Source organism: Phyllosticta capitalensis (genome assembly GCF_038381095.1).
Source record: "Phyllosticta capitalensis strain CBS 128856 chromosome Unknown BKA78scaffold_12, whole genome shotgun sequence".
NCBI classification, from domain to species: Eukaryota; Fungi; Ascomycota; class Dothideomycetes; order Botryosphaeriales; family Phyllostictaceae; genus Phyllosticta; species Phyllosticta capitalensis.
This window is the reverse complement of record NW_027117450.1, coordinates 716,318-741,447: the sequence shown is the minus strand read 5'-3', so window position 1 is coordinate 741,447 and position 25,130 is coordinate 716,318. Positions and strand designations below refer to the sequence as shown.

General features: G+C 56.0%; 10 protein-coding genes across 10 annotated transcripts; 6 read left to right on the top strand and 4 right to left on the bottom strand.

Annotated features, from left to right (window-relative positions):
- Nucleotides 1-191: 191 nt before the first annotated feature.
- On the top strand, nt 192-830 carry BKA78DRAFT_357124 (uncharacterized protein; the record flags this gene model as incomplete). Its single annotated transcript, XM_066892169.1, has 1 exon — nt 192-830. One exon carries the CDS (start codon nt 192-194, stop codon nt 828-830), a length of 639 nt encoding a protein of 212 aa, XP_066739182.1.
- A 622-nt stretch (nt 831-1,452) lies between these two features.
- On the top strand, nt 1,453-3,044 carry BKA78DRAFT_326697 (beta-lactamase-like protein). Its single transcript, XM_066889455.1, has 4 exons — nt 1,453-1,650; nt 1,780-1,911; nt 2,005-2,100; nt 2,261-3,044. Exons 1-4 carry the CDS (start codon nt 1,546-1,548, stop codon nt 2,927-2,929), a joined length of 1,002 nt encoding a protein of 333 aa, XP_066739181.1. The 5' UTR covers nt 1,453-1,545; the 3' UTR covers nt 2,930-3,044.
- Nucleotides 3,045-3,255: 211 nt separating this feature from the next.
- On the bottom strand, nt 3,256-5,264 carry BKA78DRAFT_258413 (cytochrome P450; the record flags this gene model as incomplete). The annotated part of the gene is made up of 4 exons (XM_066885280.1): nt 3,256-3,447; nt 3,575-3,989; nt 4,044-4,728; nt 5,018-5,264. The coding sequence occupies 4 exons, from the start codon at nt 5,262-5,264 to the stop codon at nt 3,256-3,258; spliced, it is 1,539 nt and encodes a 512-aa protein (XP_066739180.1).
- A 799-nt stretch (nt 5,265-6,063) lies between these two features.
- Nucleotides 6,064-7,613, top strand: BKA78DRAFT_333928 (membrane transporter; the record flags this gene model as incomplete). Its single annotated transcript, XM_066890144.1, has 3 exons — nt 6,064-6,132; nt 6,184-6,277; nt 6,325-7,613. 3 exons carry the CDS (start codon nt 6,064-6,066, stop codon nt 7,611-7,613), a joined length of 1,452 nt encoding a protein of 483 aa, XP_066739179.1.
- A 70-nt stretch (nt 7,614-7,683) lies between these two features.
- On the bottom strand, nt 7,684-9,238 carry BKA78DRAFT_362675 (amidohydrolase 2). The gene has a single exon (XM_066892469.1). The coding sequence runs from the start codon at nt 9,018-9,020 to the stop codon at nt 7,941-7,943; it is 1,080 nt and encodes a 359-aa protein (XP_066739178.1). The 5' UTR covers nt 9,021-9,238; the 3' UTR covers nt 7,684-7,940.
- On the bottom strand, nt 9,154-10,092 carry BKA78DRAFT_51774 (uncharacterized protein). The gene has a single exon (XM_066893309.1). The coding sequence runs from the start codon at nt 9,876-9,878 to the stop codon at nt 9,288-9,290; it is 591 nt and encodes a 196-aa protein (XP_066739177.1). The 5' UTR covers nt 9,879-10,092; the 3' UTR covers nt 9,154-9,287.
- An 895-nt stretch (nt 10,093-10,987) lies between these two features.
- BKA78DRAFT_326688 (Cgr1 family-domain-containing protein) lies at nt 10,988-11,367 on the bottom strand. The gene has a single exon (XM_066889454.1). The coding sequence runs from the start codon at nt 11,327-11,329 to the stop codon at nt 11,009-11,011; it is 321 nt and encodes a 106-aa protein (XP_066739176.1). The 5' UTR covers nt 11,330-11,367; the 3' UTR covers nt 10,988-11,008.
- Nucleotides 11,368-11,894: 527 nt separating this feature from the next.
- BKA78DRAFT_258542 (mitochondrial carrier domain-containing protein) lies at nt 11,895-15,021 on the top strand (the record flags this gene model as incomplete). Its single annotated transcript, XM_066885292.1, has 8 exons — nt 11,895-12,245; nt 12,294-12,931; nt 13,060-13,091; nt 13,379-13,518; nt 14,097-14,215; nt 14,278-14,304; nt 14,360-14,797; nt 14,964-15,021. The coding sequence occupies 8 exons, from the start codon at nt 11,895-11,897 to the stop codon at nt 15,019-15,021; spliced, it is 1,803 nt and encodes a 600-aa protein (XP_066739175.1).
- Nucleotides 15,022-18,012: 2,991 nt separating this feature from the next.
- On the top strand, nt 18,013-19,183 carry BKA78DRAFT_51702 (uncharacterized protein). Its single transcript, XM_066893308.1, has one exon. It carries the CDS (start codon nt 18,352-18,354, stop codon nt 19,066-19,068), a length of 717 nt encoding a protein of 238 aa, XP_066739174.1. The 5' UTR covers nt 18,013-18,351; the 3' UTR covers nt 19,069-19,183.
- A 1,818-nt stretch (nt 19,184-21,001) lies between these two features.
- Nucleotides 21,002-24,911, top strand: BKA78DRAFT_357115 (uncharacterized protein; the record flags this gene model as incomplete). Its single annotated transcript, XM_066892168.1, has 5 exons — nt 21,002-23,121; nt 23,764-23,854; nt 23,916-24,080; nt 24,133-24,388; nt 24,880-24,911. 5 exons carry the CDS (start codon nt 21,002-21,004, stop codon nt 24,909-24,911), a joined length of 2,664 nt encoding a protein of 887 aa, XP_066739173.1.
- Between the last annotated feature and the right edge of the window lie 219 nt (nt 24,912-25,130).

Sequence of the window (25,130 nt, the reverse complement as noted above, 5' to 3'; positions counted from 1 at the left end):
TCACCCTGGGGAACAGAGGCCGAGCACCTGCTGCCTTTTAATTGCAACGTCCATCACGCTCAACCTCCTTGCTCTTGCAACATCTCAACCCTACCTCTTTCTCCAGTCACGACCGTCCTGAGTCCACACGTTACTCCAGTTTTTCGAAACCTTGAACGACTTCTTACTCCTCTCTACGAACCTCTCTCAACATGCGTCCTACTACTTTCGGTCTGTTTGCTCTCCTGAGCATTGCCTCCGCCTCTGAAGTCCACCACGTCCTTCGTCGCCCTCACGGCTCCTCCGACAACGTCCAGGCCCGTGATGTGATTGGCGACGTCGGCGACGATGTCAAGTCCGTTGCTGGCGATGCCGCTTCTGGAGTGAGCGCTGCCGCCACGGGAGCGGGAGCTGCCGCATCGGGAGCCGCAGGAGATGTAACAAGCGTTGGTGGCGATGTGACCAGCGCAGCGGGCGACGCTGCCAGCAAGATCACGAGCGCGGCAGGCTCAGCTGGAACCGACATCAAGTCTCTGGCCAGCGCTGGCGGCGACGACATCACATCCGACCTCAGCAAGCTCCTTTCTGGAACCAACATCCCCACCAGCCTCCTGTCCGATTTGGCCAGCATGACCAGCATTCCCGCGGCCGTTTCATCAGCTCTTGAGTCCCTCGAGGGTAGCCAGTCTGCTGCCAGCGCGTCCGCCACTGCCACGGGCTCTTCCGCTTCTGCCTCGGGATCGAGCGCCTCCGCTTCGAGCACTGCCGGCGCTGTCCCCATGGCCACCGCTGCCGCTGGCCTGACCGGTCTGCTTGGTGTCGGTGCCGGTGTCCTCATGGGCATGATCTAAGGATTGGATCAACTCAAATCAACGAACCATGTCGAGGGGGGACTACAGCAGGGCTGGACGACGACGGAATGCATATACCTAGATTGGCTTAATCATTGATGGACGGATGGATGTTTGTGTTTTGCATTATACCTGGGCTCTTGAATCATATCGGGATACCCCACCACTTCGAGTTCGGGCTGTCGTTTCAATCGACGAACCGACAGTCTGGATGCTGCTGCTGCGAATTGGCAGTCTTACCAATTGAGAAATCTTACATGATCAACTTTCAATGACTTGTATCTTGTGCAATGTCTTATGCCTTATGACTCGATATTTGAGCTCGCAAAGGGATGGCCACAGGGAATATTCAAGTACCTCTACCCTGCCAGGGAATTATCATTTCTTTTGCGGTCCACTGTGGCAGTATAATCCAATTGATCAGGTAGACTCAAGATATTGTGGAGCAGACAGGCATTGAGTAAAATGCACAACCATGGTTTGACTCCATCAAATTCGCACACTCAGTGATCGCATGTCGTCCAACTTTCCGACATGATAACAGGGGTGGCGGGTTGTTCCTCCTCCACCTTTGCGCTCTAGCGGGGAGACCCCATCCCAGTCCACCCAGCCAACCCCACCTTCGGCAACGAGCCGCTTTTCCAAGCAAGCAATCTTTCCAATAAAATCAGCCACACTGCAGCAAACACAGCAAAGCCAAAAGAACACCCCCAAGATGACGGATCCCACGGCTTCTGAGAATCTGCTGATATGCGTCGCGTGTGGCACGCAGTTCGACGTGCCGGCTTCCAAACCGCTCGCCAGTTGCAGGATATGTGACGTCAGTGCCTCTGTTTCTGCTGTTTGGCGCGCGCAAAGCGATGCATTGCAGTTTGCCATGCACTGTTCGAGGAGATCATTATGTGGAGGCAATGGAGCATTTCGCTGACTTGAGCAATCATGAATGCAGGACCCGCGCCAATTCGTGCCGCCGACGGGGCAGCGATGGACCAGCTTGGCCGAGATGCGCGGAAAGTACGAGAACAAGTGGGAGCAGGATCCTGTAGAGCCGAGCATGTGGTCGATTTGGACGGAGCCCAAGGTATGCAAACAAAACCGCTACTCCTACCTTGATGTCTAGATTGCCGGAAGTGGAATCAATAATCGGTCCTTTGCTGACGATGCTTTGGGACAGTTTGCCATTGGTCAACGGGCCATCCTGATTGAGACGCCAGAGGGCAATGTGCTGTGGGATTTGATCACGTATTTGGATGAGAAGACGATTGAGTTTGTATGCGTTTTCTATTTTATTTGGTGTACTGGATGCGTGTGTCTTGTAGATTTGTACCTCTGTTTACCTATTTGTTTCCTTGGTGGTCTGCAATGAGCTCTCCGAGTTCAACATCTCAGTTGCTCGATAACTTCTCAGGATCACAAGCTAATGTCGACAGATCCACTCGCGCGGACCTCTCCTCGCAATCGTAATATCCCACCCACACTACTACACAACCCACCTGCACTGGTCCTCCATCTTCGACGCCTGCCCCGTCTACACGGCCATCGAAGACGCCTCATGGTTCAGCCGCGAAGACGCGTCTCCAGTGCCAGCGCGGCACTTCATCGCCGACACGCCCTTCCAGATCCCCATCTCGCCCTCACTGGACAAGGCCGACGCCGTGACGGCGCTCAAGCCGGGTGGGCACTTCCCGGGGTCGCTGGTGCTGCACTTCCGGCGGCTGCTGCTCATCGCCGACACCTTTGTGACGGTGCCGTCGGGCATGAATCCGCACCCGCTGGACCCGACGGTTGCGAAGAGGCTGGTGCCTGACGCCTCGACTCCCTTACCTCCGCCGGAGCCCCTGCCCGGCACCACGACGTATTCGTTCATGTGGAGCATCCCCAACATGATTCCGCTCGGCCCCGCCGATTTGAGCGCCATGTGGCATGCCGTCAAGGGGCTCAGGTGGGACAGCACGCATGGCGCGTTTGTGGGCATGGATGTCAGGCGAGTGGGGGATGATGGGAAGGAGGGTCCGCGTGCGCTGCTCGAGAGTATGAAGATTCAGGCCCGTGGGATGGGTTGGGCTGATCACGGTTTGCTCAAGGAAAAGGTGGCCTAGGGGACGTCAGTCTTGACATGTGACGTGCCTTTTGGAAGGTGGGAGGAGCAGCGACAGGTTTGGTCAAGATGATTTGGCTTTCAGGGGTCTTCAGGAGTACTGACTGTAGGATTGACATTCGTAGCTAATGAGAACCCGCCTTAGCCGTCCGTCCGTCCGTCCGTCCATCCAGCCGTCCGTACAAAGCCGTCGATTACAGGTTGTTGTGACAGAAGCGGTCAGAACTACCTAGATGTAGTTGGTGCAAAAAGGGGGAAAAACAAATCCAACTTGGCCCAGCCCCGCAAACTCCTCGCCATTCATGAAAACAACTTTGCCATGGTATCTCAAACAACCGTCCTCGGCGCAATCTTGACATCCAGCCCGCTCTGCACGACGAAAAAGTAGGTGCGGAAGTCCAGTTCCCGGTCCGGATGCACCAGCTCCAGGCTGAAGTCGCGCAGCAGCATTGGAAGCACCTTGTTCATTTCAAGGAGCGCGAGGTTGCGGCCGATACAGATGTGAGCGCCGCCGCCAAACTGCAACGAGACGACAACGTGCGTTAGCATCAGGTACTCTCTGCCGCTCTGGAACACGGAGGACGGGGGAAGGCTGAGGCCGAACAGGCAGATAAGGGGGAGTAAGCAGGTGCCGCATCACACGTACCTGAAACATGTGTCTGTCCATGACCTTGGCGCGGTCTGCATCCTCGAGCCAGCGCTCCGGGCGGAAGACGGCGGCATCGTCGCCAAAGACGCCCCGGTCGCGGTGGAGCACCCACGCATGCACGTCGATTGCCGTTCCGCCGGGATACCACTTGCCGTCGATGTCTGCGCCGGCTGGCGGGACCTGGCGCGCCATGGCGACGCCGACGGCCGGCCGCATGCGCATGGCTTCTTTGAGCGCTGCCTGGAAGTATGGGAGCTGGATTGCTTCGTTGAATTGGACGACCTCTGAGAGACGACCAGCTTTGACGGCGTCGTCGATTTCGGCCATGATTTGCTGGTAGATGCGCGGCTCGCGGAGGATGTGGTGCAGGAAGGATTGCATGGTCGAGGCGGTCGAGTCGGAGCCGGCGAAGCTGTGCATTCGATGGTTAGTGAGAGGTCAGGAAATGTGAGGTTGTGTAGCTCACATGGCTCCATGGGCTACAGCAAAGACATCGCCTTCAGAAAACTTCTCCGGCGTTGCTTCGTGCGCCCTGAGCAGCTGTCCCAGCAGATCCTTCCTCTCCGTCTTCACTTCGCCCGTCTTCCTCTTCCTCAGTTCGTCCAAGGCCAGACGCGTAATCAGTGGTTGCGTGCTCTTGACAAGGACTTGACAGAGCTTCCAAACCGGGTTGTGTCGCAACAAGGCATTGAGCTGTGGAATCTGTCCAACGGCGGCGTTGTATTGCTGGTTCACGTTGATGGCACTGATGCATCCTTCCACATCTTTGCCTGTGTCCAGGAAACCAAATCTTCGGCTGAAAGCAACCTCGCCCAGAACGTCAAACGCAAAGTAGTGAAGCCAGATGTCCAAAGCCACCTCTTGCTTGCCCTCGGCGAAACCTCTTAGTTTCTGCATCAGTAGGTCGATGGTGTTTTCGATGCACGGAGTCAGGGTTTGCATCGTCGCCATGCTGTACGGTACGGCAGCCACACGCTTCTTCCGCGCGTGCTCATGTTCGCGGACCTCGGTGAAAATGTCTGGGTTTTCGGGCGGCGGGAACACGGCGTAGAAGTCCGTCTTGTGGAACCCCTTTCCAGCAGACAGGATTTCACGAGCTGCAAAAGGCGAGGCGACGGAGATGGAGTTGGGAGAGGTGCGGACGACGGGTCCTGGGCAGTTTGTTTAGTGCGTGGCTTCGACCTCAAGGCCGACTTGAATAGTGCAATAACGGATGGTGGTTGAGTCATGAGAATCAACCAAAACACGAGGACCTAACATGGGAAACACTCAAGAAAGACAATCACCCAAAAGCCGTTGGGTGTTGACTGGGATAGAAGTTGTTTGTTGGGAATGGGAAACTGATAGGGGAGGAAGGAAGAGAGAAGCGAGTTGTTTCCACGCCAAGAAGAAAGTCTACGAAACAAGATAACGGTTCAAGGTGCAGAAGAATTGCCTTACCATACTTCTCGTGCAACTTGATATACTCCGTCTCCTGGTGCTGAGATATGGTAGCCCAAAACTTCCAAAGACGAGTCCCCGAAGCAACAAATGGACCAGGAACACTTCGAAGCGGCGAGTTATATCGATTCCAGAAGAAACGGATGGTCAGAAAAACAACGACAGCGAGAAAAATGGAAATGGGATCAGCGCGAAGGAACAAGCGGCCGATGGCCGAGCCCGGGACGGTTTGCGAGTAATTTTCCATCTCTGCAGCGGGTCAAACGAGAGTACAGCATCCTTCTAGAGACTACAGAAGGGCAGAAGTCCATTTAAAGGAGGGTAGGAAAGTTATTATCCGCATGACTAAACTATGCCACATCCGACACGGGACTGTCGGATTTGCTCTGGAGCACTGCGATGGACACGATTGCTCAAAAGCTGACACGAGCGATGGCAGGGCAGAGGACTGGAGCCATGACTTGATGGAGCGGCGCATGATTGCCAGCGAATCGCGGGGTTCCCTACGACAATCATCCGTCGATGTGGTGGAGTATGGGTATCGGATTTAGGCAGTGCCGGCATATGTCGAGTTGTTTGAACAGGGCTGAGATGCTCGCTGCGGTCGTTGTGACCGGGTCCAGAAGTGTCTCCGATTCGACCGTTTGCCTGAGGCAAGTCAAAGGCTATTGTTGATAAACGTAGCGCCCCGCAGGTGGGAGGTCCAGGGTTGGCCAGAGCAAGTCATGGAATCTGCCGACCAATCTCGATGCGCGAGCAGTGTCGGAGGCTCAAAGTCGAGATCCTGGGTCTGTCATGCAGCGGACCGGAGAAACCTCAGTCCCCAGAGCTACCCCTGTTTGGTTGTGGCTGGTGTTCCTTGCATCCATCGTCCCAAGCCATGACGCGCACAGCGTGTTGTGCCGGCGCCTGCTGCTAGCGCTACAGACGGTTTGCTCGCGGTTCCGTGACGCTTTCCAACGTCGTCAGCATGTAGTGCTCACCGCAGCAAGGCCTTTTTGGCCGCCCTGTCGTCGACTCGGTTCCTTCCTTGGACAACAGCCACGATGAGAGGTCTCGACGAACGTTCCCCGCTGTTGCAAAGTTATCATATCGAAAATGGTGATGATCAAGAGGTATGAGAGCTCCTAGGCTATTTTCAGCTCACTCGCTTAGCTCGATTGCAGGAGATCAAGTTTGACAAGAATGACCCTCAAAACCCCAGGGCATGGAGGCGGAGAGAGAAGCTCGCCAATGTTTTTGTCATATCTTCCATGACGAGTGCGTCGGACGACTCCTAACACGCCATGATACTGACTTTCTCGCAGTCATTAGCCCACTCGCCAGCTCAATGTTCTCTCCAGGGATCCAACAAATCGCAGACTCGCTAGGAACGTCAACCGACGCCGTGATAGGCGCGGCAACCGGGTTCGTCGTCATGACGGGCATCGGGCCACTGATACTAGCTCCGCTGTCCGAAACGTTTGGGCGGCGAAAGCTGTACCTCTCGTGCTTCTCCATCTTTACGCTGCTTCAGCTGCCGACGGCGTACAGCCCCAACATCGCCACTTTGCTCGCATTGCGCACGCTTGCTGGTTTCTTTGGCAGCGTGGGATTGGCCAATGGCGGTGGTACCATTAGCGATATGTTTGTTCCTGACGAAAGAGCTGGCGTCTTTGGATGGTATCTGCTGGGACCACTTCTGGGCCCAACTCTGGGACCATTGCTTGGAGGCGTCATTGTTCAGAGACTTGGATGGCGGTGGGTCTTCATCGCCCTTACCATCTTCTGCGGCGTCAATACTACGTTCGGCTTCTTCTTCCTGCGGGAAACCTACGCACCCGCCATCCTCGCCGCCAGGAAACGAGAACGAGAAAAAGCAGACGGACCGGCTGGGCCCATCTACTGGTACAAGGGGGAAGACGGTCGTTCGCTCCACGTGAAACTCGGCCACTCACTGTTGCGACCCCTTCGCATCCTTGTGCAACCAATCGTCATGATAATGGCCATTTATCAGGCCCTCATCTTCAGCACGACATATAGCTTGTACACCAACTTCCAGGAAATCTACAGCGGCGAGTACGGATTCACGACGGAGCAGGTCGGCCTGATGTACCTGGGGCCCGGCCTCGGGTGCCTTGTCGCCGTGCGGTTGCTCGTCCCGCAAATCGACGCTGTGTTTAAGAAGCTGACGGCCCGCAACGGCGGTGTCCCACAGCCAGAATTCCGCCTGCCTCTTGCAAATGTTGGCGCGGTCCTCGTCCCCGCTTCGCTCTTTTGCTTCGCCTGGACGGCGCAGTTCCACGTCCACTGGGCTGCCACCCTCGCCAGCACTTTGTTCTATGGCATCGGGCAGGTCATGATTCTCAACGCGGTGCAGAACTACTACATTGACTCTTTCGAGAAATGTGCCGCTTCGGCCATTGCTGCAGGTGCTGTTTTCCGCGCTCTCATTGGTGGCGTGGTCCCCCTCTTTGCGCCGCAGCTCTTCAAGGGTGTTGGCTACGGGTGGGGCATCTCTGTGTTTGCGTTTGTGGGCGTGGCACTTGCTCCTGCGCCGTCGTTCTTTTTTCGGTACGGCGAGACCATCCGAAGACGGTTTACAGTCGAGTTGTGACCAGTCGAGAAAAGAGATGGCGTTGTCTGGCCTAGGGTGAGTAACATCCAAAGACCTCCGACACTGTGAGGGACACTTACCCGTATTTCATTTAAAAAATTGATTTTTCCACTACCAAAGTTTGCCCTGCTACTGTCCTCCAGGCGAATATCGACTAGTTGGTTTGAAAGCCTTCAGCTGCTTAGGCACGGCGGGTCAAAATTTTCGACTCAGGCTTAGGCATCGCGATTTCTTTCTGTCATCCACCACGATGTCGGCCCAATACAGATAGTCAATGATTGCCTCTCAGAAAACGAACCTCGAGATGAATCAAGAAACGCAGACTCGTCAGAGACCGCATGGTGGAATACCAAAGATTCTCTCAGCATTCCTCCACGCAATCTTACGCTTGGTTTCTTCTCCCAGCCCCTCAACACCATCAAACCAATCCGCAGCATCCTCGTTGCTCTCATACGGATAATCAACGCTCCACATGACGCGCTCCTCGCCCATCTCCTCCAACGCACACCTCACCGCCGACAACCTCCTGACGCCGGACAAGGTCGCCAAAAAGTTGTTGCGCAGATAGTACGAGACGCTCTCCTTGTGCGGCCCCGAAGCACCCGGCACGCCCACCGCCAACCGGTGATCAATACGGTGGGCGAGGTACGGTAGCGCCTCGGCCGCATGGCCCAAGACGACCTGGAGGCGCGGATAGCGGTCGAAGAGGCCGGAGCACGCGAGCCGCAGCGCGTGCGCCCCCGTCTCGGCGCCAAACCCATACGCGGCGTGCGCCAGCATCGGGAAGCCGGCGTACACGCGCTGCTGGCCGGGCGGCGGCACGCGCGGGTGCAGGTACAGCGGGACGTCGAGGCGGGCCAGCGTGGCCCAGACGGGCTCGCACGCCGCCTCGTCGAGGTAGCGCACCGTCTGGGCGTCGCCGCCGTCGAGCTGGCTGTAGCCGTTGACGAGCGCGCCTTTGGCGCCCAGCTGCGTCACGCAGCGCTCGAGCTCGGTGGCCGCGGCCACTGAGTCCTGCATGGGCAGGCAGGCGAAGAAGCCGAAGCGTGTGGGATGTGGCGCGACGTAGGTGGCGTGTATTTCGTCGTTGACTTTGCGCGCGTACGACACGGCTGTGGTGGTGTCGAAGATGCCTTCGATGCCGGGGCTGGTGAGCGAGACGATGGCGTAGCGGATCCCTGAGGCGTCCATGGATTGGAGTCGCAGCGACACGTCTGTCAGGCGTTTGCCCACGTCCACCATGAAGGTGGAAGAGAGCACTGCGCCTGCTACGCCATCAACTGAGGATAATGGCGGAATTTCGTTGAGGGGGATTGAGACAGGTAGGATGGCTTCTTCGAGGGCGATTTTGTGGGGGAGACGGCATATCGGGTTCGTGCAGGTGGTGGTGCGATTGAGGGCGGCCATGGCTTTGATATTTCAAATATGAATGCTCCCTGTGATTACAACTTCAACAGATGCAAGCTGTGGTTTTGTAGGCTCTTGAGGTCGGATAGGCCGGATTTGCATACACCAGACGAGCCGCTCTGTCCAAGATTCCGGTGGTAGCCGTATGTTGTCGACTGTTGTTGTCCTGACATTCCAGCATGTTTAGTCCGAGGTGGCATGTTTCGGACTTATGCAGCCGTCGAAATGGACCAACCATTCTCCTGGCGACACTGACACAAATGATGTTCATTCGTCGTGCAGGTTGGAGTTCAGGGAAGAGGCTCGAGGAATCCGGAATTTCCGAGCTCGATGAGACGCTAACTGAACGAGGCAGGCGGGGAGCGGGAAGACAGCGTTATGGGAAGTTTGTTTGGGCCAATCGTGCGGATCGAAAGTCCGAGCAAATGTATCCCCCTCATAACTGCTCTGCTCGCCGAGCGGTGAGGTTTGACTGAGATTTCTGTGTGTGCTGGGACCACGGTGGCAAGAATCGATCAAGTATGCCGAAAAGAAAGCAGCTGCGGTAGAATAATCGAAAGGGAGACTCTGATGTCTTGGAGAGGACCTTGTAGTAGGGAGCGTCGGCGTGTTGGCTCGAACAGCAGGACTGTGCCAAAGAACATGATGTTCTACTGGCTTGAAAAGCGTCTCGGTACGCAGGTGCAACCAATGAGTTGAGTTGTATGCACTGTCTAGGTAAGCTCCGGTGATGGATTTGGAAGTGGAAAGGTGTAGTCTATAACACTCACTGACCACCACAGTAGTCAAAGAAATGTCAACTCTAAGACATGGTGTCCAAAATTCAGGCATTTGGGCAGCTTTAAAATGCCTTACCATTCCAGAAGTTGGACATTTGGGCTTGCATTGGGATAACCACAGGCAGCATTCAAGCAGCTGTGCCCTACCTTGCAACTGATGTTTCTTTTGGAACTAACTGTGCCACTGGACATGACGTCACCTGTGCAAGTGAGGTCGCATCACATGTGCAGGGCTGAAGATGTGCAGTCGCCCAAATTCACGCCCCCAGCAGTGGAGACTGGAGAATTCCGAAAATCATCCAGTCTGTTTCAGACTGGCGAGGGCTCGACGATAATCATAGTCTTTTCCAGAAGACACCGTGGATTAGGGACGCAATCTTCCGCAGATCGGCACCCTGCTGGCCCCTGAGAGTTTGATTATATAGTCCTGTTCGACTTTGCTACTTCGGCAGAGCGGACTTTTTCACCGTGGATATCTCCGGACAAGCTCAGAAAGTCTTTGAGACGGATGGGAAAGGGGCCCAGTGGATTTGGGGAGCAAACGCACATGGCTTGGCATTTGAGAGCAAAATTGCGTCTGGAGTCCGATATCGTCGAACAACGTATGAGGGTTGCATGCGCGCAGGCTGGACGCGATCCAGTTTCAAGTCGGCTGTCCGTGCATACAGGAGCTCGCTTAATTTGTGACGATCTTGATGCGGTCGAGACGGACCTCGATTCTAGAGGTTGAAGAGTTGCAGGTATCCCCGAGCCCGTTACGAGGCGATCACAGTCCTTGAAGCAAAGGACAAGCGGAGTGCAGAATTGATGTGCCTTGCAATGTTGACGAGGATATGGCGTGCTTTCTAGCAATTGGCCGAGAAACCATGTTCCAATTCTTGTTCTTTAGGTGGATTGTTCGTCGCGATGCAGCGTCGCTGCTCTTGTATACGAGGCCTCCTCTCAGTGGCTAGTTGTCGACACTGCGAATGCAAGACGATTGATCTTGCTGATAACCCGTCCAAACTCCATGCGCCCACAAACCCACCAACGCCGTGTATGCTTTTTGTGTGAATCGATAACGATCAGGACTTGAGAAGCTTGTTCCTCTTTTCTTTCCTCTTCAAGCGCTCGACCTTCTTTGCGTGCATCTTGGCTGCCAGTTGTTCATATCTTTCGCGCTCGGCCTTCTTCTCGCGTCGCTCCTTGATGGACTGCACATGGGCCTGTCTACGGTGTCAGTGAAAATTTTCCAATGCGTGCGAGGTGGCGGACCTGTCTTGCAGCCTCCTTCTCGTCCTTGAGTTCCTTCTCTTTTGCCTTGACGGCAGCGAGAGCCTTCCGCTCTTCGGCACGCTTTGCATACGAGGTCAGGCCGGCGGTTGGGCGAAAGGCCTTCTTGGGCTGGTGCCAATGCTTCCCTGGAGATGTGTGAGCTGCAGGTACGATGTTGCAACGAAGAAGAGGGGTACCATTCTTGCGCATGCCCTGGACGGGCGGCTGCGAGGGAGCAGAAACGGGGTTAGTAGGCTCGGCTTCGGGGGCGGACATATTGGGTGGTGGCAGGTGAAATGGTGCGAGATGAAGGTGCGTAAGAAAAATGTCTTGGGTCGGCTTCGGGGCCATTTAGGGTTATCGATGGCGCTAGCGGGACGGATCAGATACGCAAAAAGCGGAACCTGGTGGGGCGGTGAAGCAGGATGGGCCGCCAAGCGCCCAAATTTTGCAACATCGTCCTCGCATTTGCGCCGCCCCTCCCCACGCCCTCTGCGCCCAAGGCCCCATCTTCGACCAGTCGCCAGCTCTGCTGCCCTCACTCCGTTGCCTTCTAGTCGCGTCTATCGTCGATTCTTGCGCCTTGATTCGGGCTTTTTCGAAATTGCCGCAGGCGAATCCCCCCGCCGGTATTCGCTCAACTTGCTGGTGCCGCGGAAGTTTTGGAAAAGCCCGCACCGCCGTCAGCACTCGTCACCACTTCTTTAAAAAGCACTTTCGCCTACGCCCCGCACCATCTGCCCATTCTCCGTCGAAACAACATGCTCCCGCGATAGCATCAACCTCCCTCCCTCCCTCCTACACTTCCAGTCACTCGTCCTCCTACCCTACGTCACCAGGAATGGCCTACGCCGAGCGCCCTACGCGTGTCCCCGACACCGAAATCCACGTTGCCGCCCCTGAACCCAAGCAAGAGTCTTCCAAGGAAGCCCTCGCCGGCCAAGGCATGGAGGCTCTCAAAGACATAGCCTTTGGCTCAATTGCTGGCATTGCCGGCAAATACATCGAATACCCCTTCGACACAATCAAGGTCCGCCTCCAGTCGCAACCGGAGCACCTGCCCCTCAAGTACACGGGCCCATTGGATTGCTTCAAAAAATCATGGGCCCAGGATGGAGTCATGGGTCTCTACAGAGGCATCAGCGCCCCTCTTGTCGGCGCTGCTGTCGAAAATGCCAGCCTCTTCTTTAGCGTAAGCGACAGCATCGTCCCATCCTGAACATGGCTGATTGCGCACCAGTACCGCCTCTGCCAGGAAGCCCTCCAGAATGTGCTGGGAGAGTCGCAGACCATTCCCTTCTCTGGCCTGCTCCTCTGCGGTGCCGTCTCCGGCGCCTTCACCTCGATGCTCCTCACACCGATTGAGCTGGTCAAGTGCAAAATGCAAGTTCCTCTGGAGACTGGCAGCGGTCAGGTGCGGCGCATGGGCCCGCTGGGCGTCATGGCCAACGTGTACAGACACCAGGGCATCGCTGGATTCTGGCACGGACAAATGGGGACGCTGATCCGCGAGACGGGCGGGTCAGCTGCGTGGTTTGGTGGATACGAGGGCATGTCGCTCTTTTTCCGCGGCCGGCGGGAGAAGGCTGGCAAGTCCAAAGACGACCCGCTTCCAATCCACCAACAAATGGCATGCGGTGCCATGGCGGGCATGAGCTACAACTTTTTATTCTACCCGGCCGACACGATCAAGAGTCGCATGCAGACCGAGGACGTTACGCGGATCACGGGCGTCAAGCGCACGTTTGGTTCCGTGGGCAAGCTCATCTACCAGCAGTCAGGCCTCAAGGGCCTCTACAGAGGATGCGGCATCACCGTCGCTCGCTCGGCGCCGAGCTCAGCCTTCATCTTTACGATTTATGAGACTCTTAAGACGCAGTTTGCCTGAGCGATGTCGATCTTTTTTGCATTTTTCGGAGTCTGGAGTTCAAAAAATAGCGAGGGTTCGAGGTGGAAGTTTAGCGAGCTGGCAAGATACCAATTTTTAGACAGCGAGGAGGGATCAGTCGTTGGAGCAATAGACGGTTCTTATCCAAAAGTTTTGAATGGTGGTGCAAAGAAAGTCTTGACGTGCACTATTTTCAGCTTTCCGCATCGAGGTTAGGCTACAAGCCTCTGGAGTAGTGAAAGGACTCGACCGTTCGACCGGACATGCGCGTGGGCTGGAACGTGAGAAAAGGGTCCTTAACGGCTGTCCAGGGTCTCGCCATGAGGAAGATGGACAGGCTGTCAACATCAATCCTTGGTTCGCCATGATGGAGATATTGCCCAGCCACAATCACATGCGGAGAGCTGTGGCTTGTGCGGCGGCTGTCAGTGTCAAAGTGCGCGCGGCAGACGCCAGCGACCGGGGTGCCCAATCTGCCTCGGCAGTTCACCGCAGTCGACAATCGTCATACCCGAAGCGGCTGTCCGGCGCCGCGGGTAAGGTCAAGAGCTCCAACCACAGTTGCAATCCAGACGGCGTCGACGACCTGACAAGCCGCCCGAATCCAGAACACCCTTCGCCTTCTTCTCCGCCTGTCCCTGGTCACGGTTCGCCCTCCCATGAGGCTCTGGATTTTGCTCGAGCGTTGCGGCTAGCCCACCCATCCAGCATCTCTACCTACCCTGGCTCGCTGCCAGTGCGATATTCTTGGACACGCACCCCGCCGCCCACTCTTTTTTTCTCTTTTCCTTTTAGGGGCTTCGCTCGGCCTTTTGAAGTGGAGACGGAGCATTGCCCGCGGCTATTCCTACAGTGACAGAACAGCGGAGAAAAAGAAGACGCCTTTTGTTTGCGGGGAAGAGCGAGGATTCTCACTGGAACCGCTTCGCACGTCCACATCGAATCTCCAACCTCATCGCCTCGACTCGGCTGGACTCGACCTCGTCTGTTGGTGTGTTGGGATACTTGATACCACCCGCATTACTGTCCTATCACTCGGGCGCATCCGTCTCTTCTTGGATACACTGCAACAACCATGGACTCGATAGCAAGACTACACGTATGTGGAGGCGCGGATACAAGTGAGCTTTGGAGACGCAGGCTGATGGATGCGAGCAGGACGCGGCGGAGCGCATAGCGCTGGATCCCAAATACCACGACATCCTGACGCTGGTAAAAGGTCTGCGAAATGGTATTGTATACGGAGCAAAAGTGCGGTTCCCGCACGCGCTGGTGTACGTCTCCAACGATAGCGACCCCAAGGATGCAGTGATCAAGTCTAACGCGACCAATTCAGCATGATCTTTCTCTTCCGCTCTGGCGAGTAAGTCTTCACTTTTCCCCTTCCCCGACCAACCAACGCTGACGACCTTTTGCAGTTTCCGCACCAAGCTCTCCATGGTCCTCAAAGCGACCAAAACGCACGCCCGCAACCTCGGCACCTTCGCCCTCATCTACAAGACCAGTATGCTCCTCCTGCGCAACGTGTCGCCCACGGGCAAGGAGCGGCAGTACGACTCGCTCCTCGCGGGTCTCGCGGGTGGCTACTACGTCTTCGGGCGGGGCAACCAGTCGAGTGTCAACCAACAGATCGTCATCTACGTCTTCGCGCGCGTGGTGCTGGCGTACGCCAAGCTGCTGGTGCAGCCGCCGACCAACGGCAGCCGGCCGCTCATCAAGGACGAGAAGCTCGCTGCGACGCTGCGCGAGCGCAGCTGGCCCGTCTTTGCCAGCTTGAGTTGGGCCCTCGTCATGTACGCCTTCCGCTGGCACCCCGAGGCCGTCCAGCCCAGCATGCGCAGCAGCATGGTTTATATGTAAGTGCCTTTTTCCCCCCTGGACCCCAAGGGTTCACTCACGCCCGCCCGCTTGTGTGGCAGATTCGGTTGAGTGGACGACACTACGTCAACAGACACATCATAAAATGGCAAAAGTATACTCGATATCCAGAGCGCTGACTCAGACTTTTTCCCTGCTCGATAGATACCAACAAGCCGACCACTGGGACTCGCTCCGAAATCTCATCTGGCATAACAAATAGACGCGTCCCCGCATCCTGCTCTCTGGGGAATAGAGATGAGATTGAGGAGCAGAATAAAACCCGACACTCTTTCGTGCGGCGATATTAGATTACCCTCATATCCATCTCGACGACGGCTACATCTCTCTCTCCTGGATGCGAACGACCTCGCACTTTCAATCTTTTCACTTTACGCACGTTGGTTACTTTTGCTCATTGTCTGCCACCGACAACATTGGCGCTCGCGGAGTAGATTGGGGCAGACAGACGGGGAGGATCGGGTTGGAATTTTTTGTTTGTTCGCTGGTAAGGTTGCAGTGAGGGACGGACTTTTTCTCCTCGGGAGGGGTGTCGGATTTGGGAATTGCTGCTGGCGTTGTTGTCCTCCTTCTTGGCCCTTTTGCTTTTTCTTTTCTGCCATGTTTTACGATATAGCACCATTTTCATTTCGCCATGTCTAGACTACCTTGTACATCGAATGGAGACGAGTCGAAACTGTGCGTAGACTGCAAGGGTGGTAGAAGAGGGAGCGTTTGAGCCCGCTGTCATGTGTGTAGGCACGCCAGTGGTCGGACAGACTCCCTAGGGAGTACTGGTGTGTTGCAACAAGTCGCATGATGGGGGGCATGTAGGTGATGGGCAGGCAGGGAGCTCCACCCAGCCAAATGCCCACCCAGCAGCATCGTAGCCGTCGCCTTTCCTCAACTGGATGAGCATTGTGGCTCAACCACTGCGAGGTCGTAGTCGTCTGCTCAAGAGTATTACTGTGTCCTACCCGTCTATCGTGGACACTTCACTTCTTTCGTTGCTGGAGGGTAGGTGTCTGTCTGCGATCAAGAAGCGGATGGAAGAAGGCCTTGGTTTTGAGCATTTGTTCCTCTTTCAAAAAACTTTGTGGCATCCCGCGAGGTGGAGGAAGATATTTTTTTGGGTGGGGGGGGGGGGGGGGGGGGGGTTTGGGGTTTAGAGCAGGGACCTTGTCACTTTTTGACTGACTGACTGCCGTATTGAAACTAATATTTGATGGCCCCGCGAAGACTGTACATGTGTGTTTTAAAGCAAGAAGGGGTAAAGGGGTAAGAAAATGTGCGGAATGTGAGTTGGGTTTGAGGTCTATAGTCGTGGTGGTGGTGGTGGTGGTGTGTGTGTTGAGAGTAAGGAGCGTTTCTCTCGTGCTGCCTGTTGTTCCTGTTGGTGGATTGACTGCGTCCAAGTCCCCAGCAGCAGCAGCTACAACGCAACGCCATCACGACCTGAATACGTGACAGCTACCCAGGTACACTGATTCGCACTGCCGGTTTGAAAGGCGCAAAGGACAGATGGACACTTGGAGAGCGTGGCATACATAATCTCGGGCTCGCCGACGACGGTGCTTGCTTGGTACCTTCCCAAGCCAAGGGAGAAGAAGATGCGCACATCCGAATCTGCAAATCCAGACTCCACCTACCAACATGGGGGGTGGGCAACGAAATAATTGCAAACGAGCCACGTGGAAGACCGACGTGCGTGCGTGCCTCGTGGCATGAAGCTTGTTTGGAGCATGCAAGACCGGCGACGCGAGGTGGATCGACGCGGCGCGGATTGCGGTGGATGGATGGGGGCTGCCCACACGCAGCTGCGATAGATGGACAGGGTTGGAGAGAGAAAAAGAGGTGGTAGACGCGGCAGAGGTGGGCGTGTGCCGCGAGTGAGGTGCGTGGATACCTAGATAGCACCAGATCGGGCGGAAGGGTCCAGGCTGGCCAGGTGATGGATGCGCTGGACGACACCGGTCGGGTATGTAGTGGGCGAACGGACGCGACGTCGTCCGCGGAGTGTGACGGCAGAAGTCGATCGCGAATCTATTTGGGGATGGGGGTTAAATGACGCGCAAGGGTGAGAGGTTGCGGGTGAGGGGGTGCGTGGTCTAGAGCTGCTGTTGCGCTTGCGCATAGGACATGTAGAGAGCGCGATGGGCTTTGGGGGATATAAGGGTTGTTGCCTAGGAGAGAACGTGCGCGTGGTGAAAGGACAAGATGTTGTGACGGTTGTTGCGTGGTGTTGAGTTGGAGAGGCGCAGCAAGGGGGAATTGCCGTTTGGCAGGCAAGGTGCTGGACCCGACGACGATAAGACACATGCTGCAGGGCGATCAAATTGGCGAATCCATAGATGAGCCGCGCGTGTGACGACTTTGATGGTAGTTTGTCGGCAGTCTGCGCCGCATCACAGCTGGAGTGGGCTGCAATGGACAGAAATGTCAACTCCAAGGCGGTGCAGGAATGCGTGAATGCTCTCTGAAGCCCACGTCTCGACTTGATGATTTGAACACTCGCCGTGTGCTGCAGACCACTTTGACACCAGAGCCTAGGTGGAGTTGACGTTTCTTCCGCCGCCTGCTGCGGCATCGTGATTGTGTGACGCGCCCATGCATAGACCAAGCGCCATGACGGGAGAAGGCTTCTCGAATGATGCCCGATCGGGTGACGCAGAGGAGCAGAGGGAGAGCATGGCGGCGGCGAAGACCGACGACTTGTCCAAGCTGTGATGATGGTTGCAGGTTGGGTCCAAAAACTTCGGCTAGTCATTGGCGTGGGCGTTCGTAGGATTCTGCAGCTATGTCCGCGATGCTGCTCTTGCTCAGAGGTATCGTGACCCCTCGCCGACGCAGCAACGACCAAACTCGAGGTTGGCGTCAGCAGGCAGGCCTTCGGATGCTTGGTCCGACCAGCTATCGTCGTTTGCATCCGCCATGTCTGCAATCATGGCCGTTTCGTTTCCCAGCACTGCTGCAGGGCGGCGTGGAATGGCTTTCATGTCTCGCCTATTCTTCCACTCATGCTTGCTCAGCCTGGCAAGGCAAGCTGAAACTGCGGCCTGCAGGAAGGACACACGAAACTGAGGAATTCTGCCTTGCGCAATGGGCAACAAACTGCTGGGATCCTCGGTGAGTGAACGAATGGCTCGAGCCTTGCTGTGGAGCCCAAAACGTGGTGAGCGGGTCGACGACTGGGATTGCGCGCCGCAGACGGTATTGTGTCACTGCGCTTTTGGCTGGTGACCACAAGGGCCAAAGACTAGGGACTGGCGCACTCGCCAGAAAGTGGCAACGGCAGGTCTTGGGAAGAGCCTCATTGTTGTGCTGCTTACCCTTTTAACTGGCCATGATGGCCAGGTCTGCTTTTGCAGCTTTACCTGCAGCATCTTTGTCGGTGGATTGCCACATAAACAATCACCTCGTTCTTTTCGAATTCCATAACCCAAACTTCTGGTAAGCTTACCTTTGAACAATCTGGGGACCCAACAGACGATTGGTCGTGGCCCCACATTGACATTGAAGGCTTTGCTGAATAAGATCAGGACGAACAAGCCCAATGGCGTCAGCTTTTCGACGCATCTCTCAGAGCGTATCAGGCTCCCTTGGCCTCGCAGAGGCAGAACACAGACGAGCATCGACACAGCTTCAAACACCGGAATGTGAAAGCCTTTGCGAGTGCCCAAAATGTCCTTGTCGAAGAGCGCGCAAAGAACGTGCAGCCCGGCTAGAGGAAGGTCTATCCGACTACGTCATGGTGGATAGCCTCGGGGAGTGCTCAGATGCGAGTTCGGAGGACGAGTCGATTCGATTGGAAAAGGAAGACATTGGAATATGTCCAACCACACCCCAGTTTGAGCGAGATGTCCCATTCTCCTGGCGGCTCGACTTTGGCTTCGAGGGCGGTTGGAGGGGCAGCGCCACAGATGAATTCTCGAATATCGACAATGGTCGAGCAGAGATGATGCACTGCTCGGACATTCTGAGAGGGCTGGCAGCGATCGACCGGACGGGGACGCCAAACTCGATGGCCAACGAGGCAGCCAGCGTGAGAGCATTGAGCATGACGAGCTCGGAATTCCTGCGTCGGAGGAGTTTGACGCCGTCCATGTCGAACATAGAGCACATGGGAACTTGGAATCCGCCGCAGGCATATTTGTTCTCGAGCCAACCGCCGGCCATGACGACGTCAGAGCAAAGCGAGGAATGCAGACAAGACGACGAATGGGACCAAGGTCTATATCCACGATTCATCAGAGACGAAGACCTTAGGTAAGAGGCGGAGTCGAGCAGAAGCAAGAGTGGAGTTGAGGATTTTAGCGGATATGGTTTGATGGCGTTGTTAGAGGGTCCAGGGCGTTTTGATAGATCGGGGCGGCGTTTACTAGTCGAATCAAATGGTCGAAGTATCTATATTCAGTGGAGGACAGCTCTTATCTGCAGGCAATTGACGCCGCATAAAGGATCATACGAGAAGCGCATCTAGATCTGCAAGTGGTGTGTTCGTCAGGCATGGTCTACTCCACAGCGGCAGGGTTTGGAGCACGAGGACGCCAGATTCTGAGTCTTTGGTGCCGTAAATGCTCGAGCAGCGAACTGCGCGAGAGAAGAGGAAAGACGGACCTCGAGAAATGGAGCCACGTACCAAAGCATGCTGTGACGCAGTTCAAGTCGAAACGACTGGAGGTCTACAATTAGCTGCTTGCGGTGACGACGCACGCAGCTGCGTTGAGTTTCCCTGCCACCAACAGGCAAAAAAACATCCCCCACTCCCGGAATAGACGACGGGGGAGCTGTATATAAACAACGCGTGCATCTTGGCAAAAAGAGTCTTGACTCTTCCTTGTGTTTGTGCAGGCCGTGGAGCTGGGATCTCCGCTGTGTGCATGTCGAGGGACCGGGCGCGTTGCTTGGGTCGTTCTCGACCATTCCAAGGTACGTCGAAGCCTCAACCGCCGCCCTGCAGAGCTGCTACATTATGCAGCTCCCGTCTCTCCTTGCTTTAGATTGCTGAATTGACGTTCTTCTCCAGTCCTTCCCGTCAGTCCTCGTGCTTCTTGCTTATCTTTCTGTCCCCTGGCTCGCTGGCCCTGGCGAAATCGGTCCTCCTGCGGTAGCACCATAGCTGGTGTCCTGTACACTTCGTCCCGATCCCGCAGCCTTAGACCACCGTGGCCCATCGACTTCGTTTGAAATCGTGACGCCTCATATAGCCTGGGGTAGAAGCGCTGCCGTCAATCCGGGGGTGTCGCCGAGAACAGTCTTCTCCGCAGTGTGCAGCCTCCTGTGTGGGTTATTTCTGGCCATCTCTCTCGCACGGCCACCGCAACAATCACAGCGTCCACCAGCAGTCGACATTCGCCTGTGGCTGCAACCCTTGTATCGACTCCTTTTGCTGGTCGTGGGAACCCAACCCAATCTCCTACATATAGCCAGTCTGCACCGGGAGTCGTCGAAGCACCAAAAACCAGAAACAACCATTGGATCCCATTGCCACTACCATCCCGGCCCACCGACACGCGGCTCCACTATTCTCGACGTCACGCCCGCCGCACAACATACCGGCCAAACACTCCTCAACCAGGTCGCATCTTTGCGTCTCTCAACTCCTCGACTCCCTCTCGACTCCCTCTCCTCGCTCTCCCTCGTCCGCTTGCGCCATTGCCCGCCTCGACTCTCCCGACAAGGTCTGTCTCAGTCCATGTCGCTCACTCCTGAACCCCTAGCAACCCGACTACTGCAGCTTTTCGGTTGAGGCTCTGACATTGTTCGGCAGACGTGCACAAGGCCAGCTTAGTTTGACCGTTGCGCCGGCTTGTGAAAACACTTGCAACACCAGCGATTCCTGGACCCTTGACTTCCTAAATCGCACCCTCGGTAGTCCGACAACTCCCCACGCCTACGCACACCACGAGGCTCCCGTCCAGCCATCAATCGTCATACGGACACCATTCACACTTGTTGTTTGGCTACTGCGCTTTGGATCGACTGGAAGTCACTTCAAGCCATCCCGATTCCTCCCGACGACCTGCACCCCGCCTTCCCTAGTCGCAGAGAGCTTCGCAGCTTATAGACTGGGACATGATCTGGTGGATTGGGGACAAAGGCGTTGTTTAGATGCGGAATTTCTTCCTGCATCTGTAGCCAAGCTTTGGATCCGACTCCTGCCTTTGTGTTGAGACACATTGAAACAAATACAAACATTCGCCATGTCATCTTCACCACCGGCTCCGAAGCGAAGGTTCATGCCGGAGCCAGTCGAAACCACAACAAAGTCTTCTAGAAGATTTGCGCCAGAACCGGTGGAAACCACGGCCAAGTCGACGCGCAAGTTTGCTGTCCAGCCCGTAGAGACGACGGCAAAGAGCTCGAGACGATTCGCGCCAGAGCCAGTTGAGACAACTGCTCGGAGTAGCAGGGACCAGCCTGCCGCAGAGCCACCCACCAAGAAGAAATTCGCCCCGCAGCCAGTGGAAACGACGACGAGAAGTAATCGGAACAACCGCGTCGCCAATGGGACCAGCAGCTCGCATGTGGCGTCCGCGGGATCCAGCTCCAGTGCGGCCGGCGCCCAGGCTACTCCGCAAATCGACGTCGATTCCCCGCAAGCTGAATCACGTCCAAGAAGGAAATTCGCTCCTCAGCTCATCGAGACTGCCAAACGCTCCAGAAAAGCAGGCGATGTCGGCCCTACGATAAACGAAGCGGACAGAACCGAGGCCACGCCCGATGACGGCGGCGTGCGCACTCCTACGCGACGACCAAGGCCATGTCCCTTGCCCATCCCTCCGGTCAACTCACCAAACATTTGCGTGCCACCGGTTCCGAATCCTTTGGACGCGCGGCGGCTTGGAATTCCAATGTCTAGAAGCGACTCTCTGAGCAGCAGTCGCTCGCATTCTTTCAGAGTCCCCGACCTGGATACCATTGAGAGCTCCGAATCCGACGGAGAGGATACGCCTTCTTTGTCCATGTCCCCATCTTCTTCTTCAGATCTTTCCACTGCTTTCAATCATGCAACTCGGCTCCGGGAGAGTGTCGATGAGCGTTTCTCTGGATTCTTGCTGGAAATCGCCGCAAAGGCGGCAGAAAAACAGATGAGGGAACAGGCCATGGCAGCCTTTGCAAACGACGACCATCACGAGCCTGTTGATCATTTCATAACCAACGAGCCTGATGAGCTGGAAGACGAAGAAAAGGAAGACGGTCAGCGCCGGGAGTCTTTTACCAAGGTTAATTGGGAGTTGGTGGCCATGCAAAAGCACATGGAGGAGAAGAATGAAAAGAAGCAAAAAGAACCCACCAAAACGGCTGCGGATCCCGTCAAGACTGGTCCGTGGGGCGAACCAATATTCGGACAGCCTGCTACCAAGAGTCCATGGGAATCTGCCAAGAGCCCTTGGGGTGACCCTGCTGCCAACTTGTTTAGCCAGCGAGGTCGACAAGAAGACCGTGAGATGCATGGCATGCAAAAGGGAGCACGGCCGCCGATGCTGGGTTACGACATTGTTTTCCCACGATGTCCGTCTCCAGAGCCTGCCAAGTTTGACGTGACGCAGGGCTCTGAAGCGCTCCGTAATTCCATGTGCTACCTGACGGGACACAAGCAACCCTCTGAGCCACACACCGGGCTCTGGCGGGGAGCTTGCGAAAAGAAAGAAATAAAGGAGCCACCTAAACCAAAGCAATCCCGAAAGGAGTCTCAGACGAGAAAAGCCCCCTCGAAGGGGTCGTCGTCGTTCCTATGGCCCGGCCCGGAGAGCCGGCCACCCAGCCGAGGAGGTCTCTGGAATGGATTCTGTCTTGACACTGGCCCCCGACCTGATGAGCAAACTGGCATGCTCACTCCTCGGATCGAAGTCGACAACCCATTTGACAGTCCGCCTCCCACGCCCGCACGAGCTCCGCCGACGCCACCTCCATCGAATCCAGACATGCAGAGCCACATGCAGAGCATCGATGCCAAACTGACGGCGCAACAAACCATCGAGGAAGAGTTCAGCGATGCTTTTGTGACTCAAGTCTACAACTACCTCTCGCTCGGATACCCGTCCATTGGACGCAACTACGACGACGAGCTCAGCAAGATCAGCCGGATACCGGTCGAAGAGCTAAGACAGGACGACGACCTGGCCAAGGCTAGAGGATACATTCGTCTCGGCGAGGACAACAACGCCAAAGATGCGGGAATCACGGAGGAGACGTGCATGAGGTGGCGAGCTCTGCGGGTATACATATACGAGTGGGCCAAGCAACAGCCACGCATGGTACCCGCAGATCGTGCTCTTGGTGGATTTGGCGTTTCTGCCCGGAGAGGCAGTTGGGCCTGGTAGAAAAGCTACCGCTTGTGGACCATTGGGAATATTTTTCGACAAGGCAATTTGGGAACTAGCCGCCTGATATCTATGGGAATAATCGGGCGAGGATATGGCATTTAGCAGGCGTTTTGGGTTGTCTTTTTCTATTGAGCAGGGTGTTTCTTTTTGTGGTCAAGCCAAGCAAGGCGTGGGATAGTTGGGTGTCATCTGCAGCTGAGCGTTAGCGACCAGCATGATTACTTGCAGTCAATTTTTCATTTTTTCAAATCCATCTGCATTTTTACTGATGCATTACTGAATGGAACATCGTGGCCAAGCCTGCAAGAGCTCCACCTGTGAACGTGCCTGAAGTCCGGGAAGCGTCGACCAGGATGCCAGGTCCCGCCTGCTGGCTGAACTTCGGTTGTTCATGCCGCGGCTTCGTCTCGAGCTCCGCGGTCTGAGACGAACACTCCTTCAACATCACCAGTTGTTCTTCGACGTTGTATACCTCTCACCATGATGGCGACCGCCGCGGACAAAAAGCTCCTTAAGCAAACCAAATTTCCACCCGAGTTTGACCAGAAGGTGGACCTTGGAAAAGTCAATCGCGCTGTTATGAAGAAGCAAGTTGCAAGCTTCCCCTCGACCTTCCAGAGCTAACCTATCCTCAGCTGGATCGCAGCTCAGATTCAGAAAATACTCAACAATGAGGACGACATTGTCATCGACTTCATCTACAACATTTTCGACGCCGGTCCGACTGTGAGTCCACACTGTCCTCACTTTCACCTCCTCGCAAGCTGACCCGAAGCCTTTGCTTTAGCTCGACATAAAAATGCTACAAATTCAACTCCAAGGCTTCCTCGACAAGGACGCGCCCGCATTCTGCAAGGAGCTTTGGGGCCTGCTACTGGACGCGCAGACAAGCAGCCACGGCATTCCCAAGGCAATTGTGGACGCAAAGAAGCAGGAGCTGAAACAGGAGAAGGTGGGCATGTGGATCCTCGATCCAAGACGGTTGGCTAACTTGTACACGGCAGGTCGATACAGAGAGAGCCGCCGAGGAAGAGCGTCAGAGGCGTGAAAATGAGCGTAGACGTCAGGACGACCTCGACGACATTCGCCAGCGAGAGCGCAGTGATCGTGGACGCATGAGAGGCCGTGGTGGCCGTGGCGGCTCGAGCTATTCATACCGTCCAGGTCGCTCCCGCTCTCGCTCGCCCCGGCGTAGCTACTACGACGACCGCCGTCCACGTCGCAGGGAGACAGACTCATACGTTCCAGCTGGTCGAAGACGTAACGATAGAGGAAGACCACGTTCGCCTTCGCCCAAGTCGCCGTCCAGGTCGATCTCCCGCTCCCGCTCGCCGCCGCGACGCCGCCGCCGTCGGTCAAACACTCGCTCCCGCTCCCGTTCCGCAACTCCTCCGCGGAGGCACACCGAGGGTCGTCACAACAGAGATAGGATCCGCTCGCGGAGTCCTGTAGGAAGATCGAGGCGGGGCAGAAGCCCCGTCCGTGGTGATCACCGTGCTCGAACATCCGTATCGCCAGAAAGGTCCAACTCACGCGCAACCAGACGCCGCGACAGAAACCGGTCTCTGTCGTCCCGTGCATCACTTAGCCGATCCCCACCTCCTCGCACCCGCCAGCGCTCTCGCCCTCGTCACCGTTCAAACACTCGGTCTAGGTCCCTGTCAAGCAGCCCCCGCCGAGGGAGCCACAAGAACAAGCGATCTCCGTCCGTTTCAGAAGACGAAAAGTACAGCAGGGCTGATAGTCGCAAGGGCCGCCGTCGCCGGAGTCCCAGCTCCTCTAGGAGCCCAAGTCCCCGCGGACAGTCTTACAAGCGTTCCCGACGAGAGAGTCCTTCGGTCGAACGCTCCCGTACCCCTGTCCGCCGCAACACGTCTTCCCCAGCGGATCACTCGATGCCCGACGCGAAAAGTTCCTCCTCACAGGTTGGTCAATGATTTCGAGCTTCGCGTTGAAGTTTCTTTCCACGTTAGTCTTCTGGATGGATATGCCGCCCCGGTGG